The following is a 13,123-nucleotide window of genomic DNA, read 5'->3' as shown; positions in this document are numbered from 1 at the left end:
AAAGTGTACCACAAGAATGCATAGTTTGTCAAATAGTGATAGGGCTCGCTTCGCTTCGCTTAATGATACCCGTCAGACATGGCAAGAGATAGCCCTGGCCACGAAGAAGTGTTTGACTTTTAACTAATAATAACTTTGTGCAAATTTTAGTCTTGCAGTCTTTTTCCTACCCTTTTTAAAACTAATAGGAAAGCACAGGGTCTGTTGCACAGAATGAATAAAATCCTGCGCCTCTATATTCCGTAAAGGCAGATTTTCCTCCCGTTCATAAACTATTTCCTCTGCAGACTGATTAAATTTCGAGCATCAATAAGCACCCCCTCGCCGGCGGCGCTTTTGCCTTAATTAAAATGCGATGAAGAATCGTTCCACTCATAGTTGCGAATAGTCTGCCTGCGGTAGGCTGGCTGCGAGCGTATCGCTACGGCGGCATACACTGCGGGATGATGAGGCGGGGTAACTGGACGTAAGGCTAACCAACAAGCGGTGGGCAGCGCGTCAGAAACACGACAGCTGTCGTACGTGCTCGAGGATCAGCGCGGCTGCAAACTGCAAATAAACGACTCGCGCTTATATTCGAGTTGTCGCTACAACTGCAAAATCTACAAACTGCGCACAAGTGCCATTGGCATCGCTCGACGCTGTAAAATTGTGCTCTTATTTTGGACCTATCATGCAATCAAATAGTACCTACACTGTGCAACGTGGGGGTAAGCGAGATTTTGTAGACGAGGTCTATAATATTCGTCTTCCCCTTGTAAAGTTGCGTTTTATCCACAAGAGTGGCAAAGTAATTTGATGAAAATTTTGAGCTGTATCTTTATGTTGGTTGAATCGAACCGCATCTTCCGAACAGAGCTAGTATATCATGGCACCATCAAAACATCAAAAAGTTGGCATTGTTTTAACACTGTTGTCTAGTTCAATTTTCACGAATAAAAATCTTTAATTGTAATCTTTATGTTTTTTAACCCATAAAAATGGCATGTCTTTATAAAGTGCAATCATGTTTAGCAGTACTTCCTTTTCCCTAGTCTGTGGCTGCGTCATTTTGAACTGAAATACAATAAATAAAACATCCATCCATACATTCGAGTGCGTCGGTGGTGGCGTGCCGACAACTGACCTTGCACAGTAAGCGCTAAGCTAAGCGCGCTAAAACCATTTACACTATGCGTTCTAGTGCGCTAGTTAGCGCTAGTGCGGCAGAGCACATGCGATCGCACTAGATTGGGTCACTAACTGGCTAGCTGCCTTTACACTATGCTAAATTAGTGCGCTTACTGAGCTAGCGCTCTGCAAATTGTATAATGTAATGCCCGCTTAACTCTATTACAAAATACAAAATGTTCATTTGGATAAAACAACAAATAACTATAGTTGGTCAAACCAATTTGTCAGTCAGTAAGAACCAGGAAAATGATACCTACTATAAACTATAACTATAGTTTGTTTTGACTGTCTCATTTCAAACATAGACAGAGAGAATCATACCTAGATCTTTGTCTTACACTAGTACTAGTTTTACTCTAAATACTTTTTTTTGGTTTTTATTTATTGACAAATTGGTTTGTCCAACTATATATACTCGTACTTATTCCGAAATTTAAACTTGGTCAAGCAGATCTTGACAGTGATAATTTTTAAGAAAAAAAAAACCGACTTCTATGCGGCCCGGTGAAAGATTATTGTAGATGGTGCGCTATGTAGAAAAGGAGGTAAAACCACCCACTTTTCTAGTAGCATTTCGTTTCTGTAAGGCTCGCAGTTCTAACCTAACCTAACCCACTTTTGTTCGGTTCTGTGAGGATAGCAGTTCAAACCTAACCTAACCCACTTAACGGCGCATGCGGTGCGGTGTACGGGGGTTTGAGCGGGAGGGGTTTGGCCTCATCATACTTTATACCTACATTTTATGGTAGGTAATCATAGTAGTTTGTTTAGTTTAGGTATCATAGTGGTTTTCCGGGTCAAGGTCTGTGTCCGAGTCCGGGTCCGAGTCCGGGTCTAGTCCAGGTCCGAGTCCGAGTCCAGGTCCGGGTCCGGGTCCGAACCGGATCCGGGTACGAGGCCGGATCTGGATCCGAGTCCGGGTCCCAGTCCAAGTCAAAGTCGAAATTCGAAATCACCAAACATCTACTATGCGTCGTTGAAGAGTTCTGTTCTGATCATCATCAGCAGTTCCAGTTCATCAAATGCGACAGTTTTTAATGTTAATGCTTTATTTTATGATGAAAATACAGAAAATTCTATACGTGTGCCTTTAAGATTTGAGGAGTTCCCTCGATTTCTCATGGATCCCATGTTCAGAACTTGAGCTTGACATAAATATGGCTTAAAAACCTAACTTGCTTAACAAACATAACGAAAAGGAAAAATCGCCAAACGCGAGCTATGCGTCGTTAAAGAGTTTCGTTCTGGTCATCATCAGCAGTTACACTTCCTCAAATGTTACTTTTTAAATGTATATGCTTAATTTGTTGATTAAAACACAACAATCACTATATGTATGCCTTTAAGATTTGAGGAGTTCCCTCGATTCCTTATGGATCTCATCATCAGAACTCGAGCTTGACAGAAATGTGGCTTAAAAACTAAACTTGCTTAACAAACATAACGAAGAGGACAAATCGCCAAACGTGAACTATGGGTCGTTGAAGAGTTCTGTTCTGATCATCATCAGCAGTTCCATTTCATCAAATGCGACAGTTTTTAATAAAAATGCTTGATTTTCTGATGAAAATACAAAAATCTCTATACGCACGCCTTTAAGATTTGAGGAGTTCCCTCGATTCCTCATGGATCCCATCATCAGAACTCGAGCTTGACAAAAATGTGGCTTAAAAACTTAACTTGTTTAACAAACATAACGAAGAGGACAAATCGCCAAACGTGAACGCGTCGTTGAAGAGTTCTGTTCTGATCATTATCAGCAGTTCCACTTCATCAAATGTCACGTTTCTGAATGTATATGCTTGATTTGTTGATAAAAACACAAAAATCACTATATGTATGCCTTTAAGATTTGAGGAGTTCCCTCGATTCCTCATGGATCCCATCATCAGAACTGGGTTTTGACCAAAACGGGACCAATCTGTATGCATATACATACAATCAAAAAAAGAATTTTCAAAATCGGTCCAGTAATGACGGAGATATGGAGTAACAAACATAAAAAAAAATAAAAATAAAAAAAATAAAAAAAAACATACAACCGAATTGATAACCTCCTTCTTTGAGATTTGGAAGTCGGTTAAAAAAGGCGGCAAATTTGAAAAAAGTAGGCGCGAAGGGATATCGTCCCATAGAAAATTTGAATTTCGCGCCTTTTTGTACTGACAAGATTTGGTTGACCAGCTATATAGATGGTCAATTTGGTCAAACCAATTTGTCAGTAAATAGGAACAAAAAAAACTATACTCATCTTTTTCTTTTGGGTGCTAGTACCTACTAGTGTTAGACAAAGATAGTATGACTCTCTCTGTCTATGTTTGAAATAAGACCTGCCGGCCTAGCCAAGGTGACAATCGCTATCGCTTCGACAACGAAACGCTTTGTGTCTCTCTATCACTCTTTCATATTAGTGCGACAGTGACAGTTGCGTTTCGATCGCTACGGAGCGTAAGCGATTGGCAGGTTGGCTACGCGGCCAGGGCTGCCAGATCGTAGAATTTTTTTCGTATCCATTACGTATAGTTGGTCAATCAGTATAATTGGATACGAAAAAAAACACCGATGTCAAACTACTGACATGCTTTAAAAAACAGTGTGCCAATACGATTGAATGAAACGGCAACTACTTAAATACACGTCAACGTGGGCTATAACCGCGAAATATTAAGTTCGCAAATTGCGGGCATCGTTATCTGTCACGCTTATTACGCCTTCATTGGAGTAAATAAAAGAGAAAGATCCCCGCAATTTGGGGCTTACCGCGAAAGCCAATTTTCGCCAGTTTAAAAAAAATCGATTTAAAATTAATCGTTTTTTTTAATTTTGTACTCGTATAATGCAATCGAATTTCGTATAATTGCGGGCACTGGATCGTATAATCAAGATTTATGTACTGGCAGCCCTGAATAAGACAGTCCTTTGACACACTATACATATTAATGTTTGTAATGAACCTTGTAACCAAACGCATCTGATACATGCAGTACCAAAACGCAGCCGTCAGGCAGATTGTCACTATGACATTATTGACATTTGTGTATCCAGGGGTGCCAACTTAGGGGTTTTACCACTAAATTTAGGGGAAAAAAAAGCACCTAGTGGTTTTTTTAGGGGCTAAATATTTTTAGTGGATTTTTTAGGGATTTTTCTAAAAGTGTTCACGATGTGAGAAGCTACATACTATACTGGAAACGAAACGTTCTCGATATATTAGTGTATCCCACTCTGTGTTGCTTGAACTCGCAAGTGCGACTGAGAAGGAAATACACGGCTGAACGTTCCGATTTACGCTACACAGTGAATTGTAACGTGATTGTATGATCTTTCGTCGCTTTAAATGTGGTTCAGACCATCCTTTTGGTCAGGCCCCCTTGTCGGGTCGGGCAGTGTTAGGTCGGCCACATACATACGGAATGTTTACCCGATTTCCTTACGAAATGACCATGATGATGATGATGATGTGTGAACGGAACTTCGCTATACACATTCATACAGCTGTCTGGTTTGCTTATTTGCACATGCCATTTCATACGGAAGACGAATAGAAAGTCCGTATGTTCCGGCCTAATAATAAAAAGCAAGTACGTTGCGGCGGATCAGGGAGATGCAAGGAGGGTCAAGGCAGGGTATACGTGCGGTAGTCTGTTACGGCTATAAGCTTGATATAGGTATTGGGCCCCACCAAAAGTGTCGTGTGAATAAGCTATTAGCGCTCTATTTTGGCTCTGTGGCGTCGTGGCTGTTGATTATTGGATTTGTTGGCAAACTTGAGTACGACGGGTGTGCACACGTTAAAGTAGTAACAGTAGTGCGGTGCGGCGCACGTATCGATAGTGTGTAAGCTTCCATCGCACATAATTACTATTAATAGTGGTGCGATGGGCATGCACGTCGCACCAACTGACAAGTAATAATACTGGTGCGCTCCGCACCAATTTCCCTAGTGTGTAGGCTGCATCGCACCGTTTGACAGCTGTCATTTTCAAATTATGATAGTGGAATATGTCAATGCCAAACTGGACGGCAATGTAGCCAGTTGATGAAATTGCAAAAATGCGGAAGCAGTGCTTTAAGGACGTAGATTCCCAAAGATTTTCAGGCATAAAAGTGTATTATAAAGCTGGTCAAGCAGATCTTGTCAGTAGAAAAAGGCGGCAAATTTGAAAAATGTAGGCGCGAAGGGATATCGTTCTATAGAAAATTTAAATTTCGCGCCTTTTTTTACTGACAAGATTTGCTTGACCAGCTATATTACCTCAGGCCCTTCATCTACCTCTAAAAAAGCGGACCCACAATAATTTAAATTAAATCTTAAGGGATTCATGGCAAAAATTCGTTGAAAAACACGGAAATATTGGACACTTGGCAACACTGGCACACGTGTGCGGCAGTATGTAAACTAGGATCGCACCGTTTTGACGGTTCGGTGCGATGGTGTGGACTGTGGAAGCCCACGCCAGTACGAGCTATTCCTAGAACCGCTCCAAGGTCGCGATGCGGTGCGAATTTTTTATTTTTTTTTTTATTTCAAAATGTCGAACCAGTTGAAAATGATTTAATGTACGAAATTCTGGAAAATGTAAGAATGAATGTGTTCTGGAGTGGAAGAATTAATTAAACGCATAATTTCTTTTATTTTCTATTTAGTGGATTTTCCAAAACAATAGTACAGTTTTAGGGGTTTTTAAGTTGAGCTCTAGGGGTAAAAAAAATTTGGAGTTGGCAACCCTGTGTGTATCTGTATATGATCTGTATTCATAACTCATATCCTTAAAACGTGCAGTGCGGATGTCTAAAATTTTATTTTGGATCGAACATTTAACAGTTTTGTATCGGAATATCACGCTGCGAGTGCAGTGAAGCTACCTTCGAGTTTCGAATGAGTGCGCGCTACTTCTACCTGCAGATTGACGTGTGAGTACACCGGCGAGTCAGGCGAGTGGCCCGATTTTATTGCAATTGCTTTTCGACTTTCTCAGCTAAACGCGGGGTATTTGTAGATTGCAGAGCCGGCAGTGGTTCCTTCATGCTATCTTTATACTGCCCGTGTTTACAACCCGTGTTTACTCCAGTTGACTATATTTCTGACAAAATGTAAGTTCCGAATTTGTCTGATAGCCACTGATAGTGTAAACATTGTGCAATAGAATACAGATCTCCAGTGTTATATGCAGACGATGAATTGAAAAGCGAACCTAATCCAAGCCTAATGCACATTGTTAATGTCATTCACCCATGGGGCTATTGTAATTTAGGTACTTATGTTTATTTAATATCTGGGTTCCTATGATATAAAATATTTTTTTAGTTGTCATTCTACAAAATAAATGAGAGTAGTACTTATTAAAATTGTTCATTCAGTTTTTTAAGTATTTGTTTACTTTGTACAAATTTGGTAATTAAAGAGAATGAACTTAGTTCACATGTGTGTGCTGTGTGCGTGTCTGTATTGGCTTGGATAACACACACACACACACACACACACATTTATTCCACAGCACAGATATTTGTTCCCGAGTCATGAGTGTTTTCTTTGTATTTCCTAGTTATCGGCTTATCGGCTTCGCACGGGTTAACACATTATGTATAATGTATGGTACATATATTGTTGTCCGAGACTCCGAGTACCCACAAAGCCTTCTTGAGCTTACTGTGGGTGGGGCTTAGTCAATTTGTGTAAAAATGTCCCAATACTTATTTATTTGTTTATTTTTTTCTGCTTAGAACTGCCATCGGTCGGTAACAACTATAATCAGTTTTAAATAGAATAAATAAAAATCATTAATTTCAGGTCTTAAAACCCATATTTCATTTACAAAATAAAATAAATATAAATAGTTTTGCTGTATAAACTATATTATAGTTGTTAAAATTTCGGTTTAGGAGACCATCGTCTCACTTAACCACTACTTTCATTTTGCATGATGTGCTTCCTTTTAAGTATTTGTACTGTTTCAGTCTTGTCCAGTAATTTTGAAGCCAGTAGAATTGGATGCCTACCCAGGCGCTCAATGTAATTCTTAGTAAATTTTCATCTCTTCCTTGACGCTGGGCATATTGAGATAGTTGTGCACTTCATCATTTCGAAGGATGGCGCTCTGTGCTCTTTGAAGACACATTATGTTACTGTCGCTAGCAGTTCCCCATAGTTGGATCCCATATGTCCAGATGGGTTTAATGATTGCGTTGTATAGGAGCTTCGTTATTGTCCACTGACAGGGTTGAGTTGCGTCCCATTAGCCAATGAAGATTTTTGGGTTCTTGGGTAATTTCGTTGCATTTGTGTTTTATGTGGGTTTTCCATGTAAGGCGCCTAGCTAGTATCTACTTGATACACTCGCAATGTGGCAGGATATCTCTCTTCTTAGGCTAAAGGTGATATGGTTTGACTTATGAGCACTTGATCTTACGCGCAATTTATTTATTTTATTTATTATTTATTTGGGCATTGATCCTAAATCAGTAGATAATGCTGGACTAAGTGACATTAGCATTACATAATATATAACATTGTAACATTTGTAACTAATAACATACTGTATTCTTTCAGGATTGGAGATAAGATTGAGCCTCTTGAGGTGCGGCAGACTATACAGGCGGCCTGCGGGGAAGTGTTTGGAGAGTGCGGCTCTGTGCTGCCTCTGGACGTGCTGACTGTGCAGCAGTCGCACACAGGTAACGTCGCTGGCCGTGTTTGTGTAACATGTGCAGCACTCGCACACAGGTAACGTCGCTGGCCGTGTTTGTGTAACATGTGCAGCACTCGCACACAGGTAACGTCGCTGGCCGTGTTTGTGTACATGTGCAGCACTCGCACACAGGTAACGTCGCTGGCCGTGTTTGTGTACATGTGCAGCACTCGCACACAGGTAACGTCGCTGGCCGTGTTTGTGTACATGTGCAGCACTCGCACACAGGTAACGTCGCTGGCCGTGTTTGTGTACATGTGCAGCACTCGCACACAGGTAACGTCGCTGGCCGTGTTTGTGTACATGTGCAGCACTCGCACACAGGTAACGTCGCTGGCCGTGTTTGTGTACATGTGCAGCACTCGCACACAGGTAACGTCGCTGGCCGTGTTTGTGTACATGTGCAGCACTCGCACACAGGTAACGTCGCTGGCCGTGTTTGTGTACATGTGCAGTACTCGCACACAGGTAACGTCGCTGGCTGTATAATATTTAAAACCTTCGCGTTTTGACCAATTTTAACACATTAAGTCACATTTTTTATAGACGGGTCTATCCCGAAATTTATTTTATTACCTTTATTTACCGACGTTTCGACACAAGTCTCACTGGTCGTGGTCGCGGCTAACTGATGTCCCAGCAAAATGTCAAAACAGAGATTTGTGCAGCTACCCGACGACAAGGTCGTTCAGCCAGCAAGGAGTTACTTAATTCCGAGCCTCGACAATAATGTACTATTAAATACAGTCAAATACTCCGATAATAGGGTATTCGACTGTATTTCACATCGTCCAGAGCAAACCCTGGGGCTCTTTAAGGATGCAAGTCATGCAACTATGAAAGTGCCGAAGGGAAATTATATGCCAGATAAAATTACAGTTCAGTCGTCCCAATCGCTCCATCTATTTGATCCGTCATTTTGGTGCTAAACCGGTACAACGGCAGAACGATCGGGATCGGGTACAATACTGACCTATCGAACTATCATAGTATATATCTGGAAGATAAGTAAGAACACATGTTGTCGTCGTGGTGCAGGAGGGCGCGCGCTCGTGCGGGTCCCGGCGCGCCAGCTCGCCCGCGCGCGCGCCGCGCTGCTGCTCGCCGCCCCCGCGCTCCGCGTCGCGCGCCACGCCGCCTCGCTGCAGGCCTTCATATAACACACAACAACAACAGGTACACTTCATACAACAGGTACACTTGTTGTCGTGCAGGAGGGCGCGCGCTCGTGCGGGTCCCGGCGCGCCAGCTCGCCGCCCCCGCGCTTAGGTTTATTTATTTCATAATATTAAATTATAGAAGCGTCAGTACATACTTCGTAGCTCCTCCCAAAGCTCCTCCTCTCTCTCTGCTCTCCTCTCTCAATGCTCTCCTTTCAATGCTCCTCCCAACTGTGGAAGGCACATTTACGCAACGAGCGCCAACTGAGGCACAAATATTTGTGTCGCAGGTCCGTCATGTCGGTGTCCCGCATCGAGAGCGGCCCCGGCGGCAAGGACGTGGTGCTGATCGCGTCGCCGGCGGCGCTGGCCGAGCCCTCGCGCGTGTCGCTGCCCGCGCCCGCGCCCGCCGCCGGCCTCGTGCTGCCCGACGGCTCCATCAACTGGGGCTGCCCCTGCCTCGGCGGCATGGCCACCGGGCCCTGCGCGCGGCCCTTCAGGGACGCCTTCTCCTGCTTCCACTACAGGTGACTGCGGTGCCGCCCCCCGAGTGCTGTCCCCACTGACAATTCAACCTCTAGACTGAGCTTAGGCCAATTCTTTCATGAAACCGATGCTGCCAAAAATACGGGGGTGCGCGGGGACGAGGCGGGCGAATCCCGTGCCGTGATTGGTCCGTTCAAAGATACGGACCGATCACGGCACTGGATTGACTCGAAGATGGAGTAACGCTACCGTATGTGTGGCAGAGGGGGTAGCGCGACTATGCTATGTCTAGAGGTTGGATTGTCTGTGGCTGTCCCCGACGGCTCCGTCGACTGGGGCTGAATTTGTTCGCTTAAAAGTGACGTTCGGATGACAAAGTTACGTATCGATACCGGGATCACCCGGCGGGCCACGTGATACGGCGAGCCGCAGGTCGAGTGCCGCCGCTGTAGTGCTTCCACTACGGGTGACCACCCCGAGTGTTCCCGCGGCGCGCCTGCGCCAAACCCATCATACATATTATACAACATAGGTATCTTAAAAACTAAAACACACACAATGGCCGCGATGCATTTCGCCACCCCGCAGTGTCAGGGAGTCGGCCGCGGAACCGCCGAAACTTGACATCATCCTTCGGCCAAAACTCCTCCACAAATTCGCGTCGTGTCAAGATTCCAACTTCGCGACCCTCAGGGCAAATCCGGACTCGACTCGCACATGCTTTACTATCCGTTTACTATGTCCTCGACCTTCGTAAGGTAAGGCAGGGTAAACGGGGCACTTACGGCAGCGTCGACTCCGCATTACAGTCGTGCCATAATATCGCATCGTCACCCACCTCACAATCGGTCGGCCACAAAAGCCCGTCCCAAAAACGAAATGTTTAACTGGACACTTATTCTACTGCTCATCTGTTAGGTAATCGTTTATAAATCGGCTCGTCCGTGTTGCAGCGAGGCGGAGCCGAAGGGCAGCGACTGCTACGAGAAGTTCAGCGAGATGCAAGCGTGCATGGCCGGCTACCCCGAGCTGTACGCGCGCGACGACGAGGAGGAGCCGGGCCCGCCCGGGCCCGGGCCCGCCGCCGACCAGCCGCCCGCCGACGGCAAGCTCGCCGAGCCCTAGCGACACACAGACAAGACATCCTCTAGACTGACCATAGTAACGCTACCCCCTCTGCCAGGGATCGGAACCGGTTTTTTGCAAAAACTTAGAAATAACCATATTTTTCGAATTATTTTATACTCAAAATGTAGGACTCAGTTGTGTTTTTAGGGTACGGCTTCGTATTATTAGATTGCTCAATTAGAAATGAAGTAATTAGCAAAGAACGAAAAAATACCGTTTCCGTTCCCATACAAAAAATACCGGTATCCGATCCCTGCCCTCTGCCACTCATACGGTAATTTTACTCCATCTTCGAGTCAATCCCGTGCCGTGATCGGTCCGTGTCTTTGAACGGACCGATCGCGGCACGAGATTCGCTCATCTCGTCCCCCCGCACCCCCGTATGTTTGGCAGCATCGGTTTCATGAAATAATCGCTCTAAACTCAGTCTAGAGGATTCCTAGTCTATGCACGCGACACTACAATGCTTCTAAACACGCGTCCGAACTTGGCTGATCGTTCGTAAACATTGCGACGTGCTAACGTTTGGTACCTAGAGTCCGTCTGAGCCGATTCCACCGACTCGGTAGCGACAGACTATGACGGTGCCATAGTTTGTCGCTACCGAGTACGTAGACGTGTAATAGATATTTTTTTCAGTAGGTACTTCCTTTATTTACAATAATAGTTGATTTAACGAACGATTTTGCTTTTTAATTACCTATTAGTCATGAGGTAACATCGACTTCGTTGTAGGTACCTATATATAGTAATCATTATTTGCTCCATTTTGACGTGCGGTCGATTGCAGATCGATGTGCGGATTCTAAATATCAGAAATTACATATTTACAAAAATACGTCCCCTTAATAGGGTATTATATTGCATTTAAAATAAATTATTTCACCCCGTGCATGAAATAAAGCACCAGATAATAGGCTACATGACTAATTTTCATTTATGGTATCAATCGATCGGGTTTGTTTTTAGGATCAAATGTCTATATGGGACCCGTTGCATTAAAGTAACACAAAAGTCAGAAATTGTAGTCAAAAGCCGACAGTCGCACTTCACTCGCGAAACGCCCTAAGTAAAACGGTAAGGGAACGTGACGTCAAGGTCTCTGGGAGCCCATCTTGTAGTATGGACAAAACAAAAAAGCGGCCAAGTGCGAGTCGGACTCGCCCATGAAGGGTTCCGTATTTAGGCGATTTAAGACGTATAAAAAAAAAACTACTTACTAGATCTCGTTCAAACCAATTTTCGGTGGAAGTTTACATGGTAATGTACATCATATATTTTTTTTAGTTTTATCATTCTCTTATTTTAGAAGACACACATTTTACCACTTTGGAAGTGTCTCTCGCGCAAACTATTCAGTTTAGAAAAAACTGATATTAGAAACCTCAATATCATTTTTGAAGACCTATCCATAGATACCCCACACGTATGGGTTTGATGAAAAAAAAATTTTGAGTTTCAGTTCGAAGTATGGGGAACCCCAAAAATTTATTGATTTTTTTCTATTTTTGTATGAAAATCTTAATGCGGTTTACAAAATACATCTACTTACGAAGTTTCAACAGTATAGTTCTTATAGTTTCGGAGAAAAGTGGCTGTGACATACGGACGGACAGACAGACGGACAGACGGACAGACAGACAGACAGACAGACATGACGAATCTATAAGGGTTCCGTTTTTTGCCATTTGGCTACGGAACCCTAAAAATGACCCCCCCCCCCATTATCTCCGAAACTATTGGGTCTAACATTTTTGAAAAAAATACACAAAATACTTTTTTACCTATAGATGACAGGAAAACCTATTAGAAATGTGTAGTCAAGCGTGAGTCGGACTTAATTACTTCGTTTTTGATCCGATCCCTACGGGTTTTTGATAGACATTTACTCACGTCTCACATAAAAAATACATTGTTAAAAATTGTGTAATGTACGGAACCCTTGGAACGCGAGTCCGACTCGCACTTGGCCGGTTTTTAATTTTATATGTAGTTGTAGGTACTTTAAAACTAATTTTACACAGCTCTAGGTATTTATTCATTGATAATCCAATGGATATATTTTTCTTGGTAAAATCATTATTTTAATATTTTACTTGGGCGAGGTTGGGCACCCGTTGGTGAAGTTAGCGTTCTTCGCAGTATCCCTATCAAAACTATCTATTCTTATTAAATTATACAACGGGACTTAATCGCGTATCTACGTTTTAAGATTTACCTCCGACGTTTCGAGGACGGCGTTGTCCCCGTGGTCTCGGAGAAGACTGGCTTAAGTTGACATCAGCATCGTCTAACCGCGCGAGTTTTTCGAACTACCCGCACTTGGTCTTGTTTATCCGCTTGAACGTTTTGCGCACTAGGGATGTCACTCTGTCGACACACAACACTAACGATATTCGATTTATCGACTGTCGATATTCGTTTACGCTTACATTTACTAATGACTGGATTCCATGTGGATGAGATCTTGAAACCCTCGTCCCGATT

General features: G+C 43.4%; 1 protein-coding gene across 1 annotated transcript; it reads left to right on the top strand.

Moving 5' to 3' along the window:
* Positions 1-5,941: 5,941 nt before the first annotated feature.
* Positions 5,942-10,633, top strand: LOC134655994 (mitochondrial intermembrane space import and assembly protein 40). The gene is made up of 4 exons (XM_063511511.1): positions 5,942-6,087; positions 7,724-7,848; positions 9,313-9,549; positions 10,462-10,633. The coding sequence occupies exons 3-4, from the start codon at positions 9,320-9,322 to the stop codon at positions 10,631-10,633; spliced, it is 402 nt and encodes a 133-aa protein (XP_063367581.1). The 5' UTR covers positions 5,942-6,087; positions 7,724-7,848; positions 9,313-9,319.
* Positions 10,634-13,123: the final 2,490 nt, after the last annotated feature.

Source organism: Cydia amplana, chromosome 17 (genome assembly GCF_948474715.1).
Source record: "Cydia amplana chromosome 17, ilCydAmpl1.1, whole genome shotgun sequence".
In the NCBI taxonomy this organism is placed as follows: domain Eukaryota; kingdom Metazoa; phylum Arthropoda; class Insecta; order Lepidoptera; family Tortricidae; genus Cydia; species Cydia amplana.
The sequence above is the reverse complement of the archived record's forward strand: the minus strand, read 5'-3'. Positions and strand labels throughout refer to the sequence as shown.

What these genes read in the sequence shown, in the direction of transcription:
- LOC134655994 (XM_063511511.1), top strand. Translation starts at nt 9,320, where the DNA reads ATGTCGGTGTCCCGCATCGAGAGCGGCCCCGGCGGCAAGGACGTGGTG. An exon ending in TTCTCCTGCTTCCACTACAG is followed by an intron (nt 9,550 to 10,461) that starts GTGACTGCGGTG and finishes TCCGTGTTGCAG; the next exon opens with CGAGGCGGAGCCGAAGGGCA.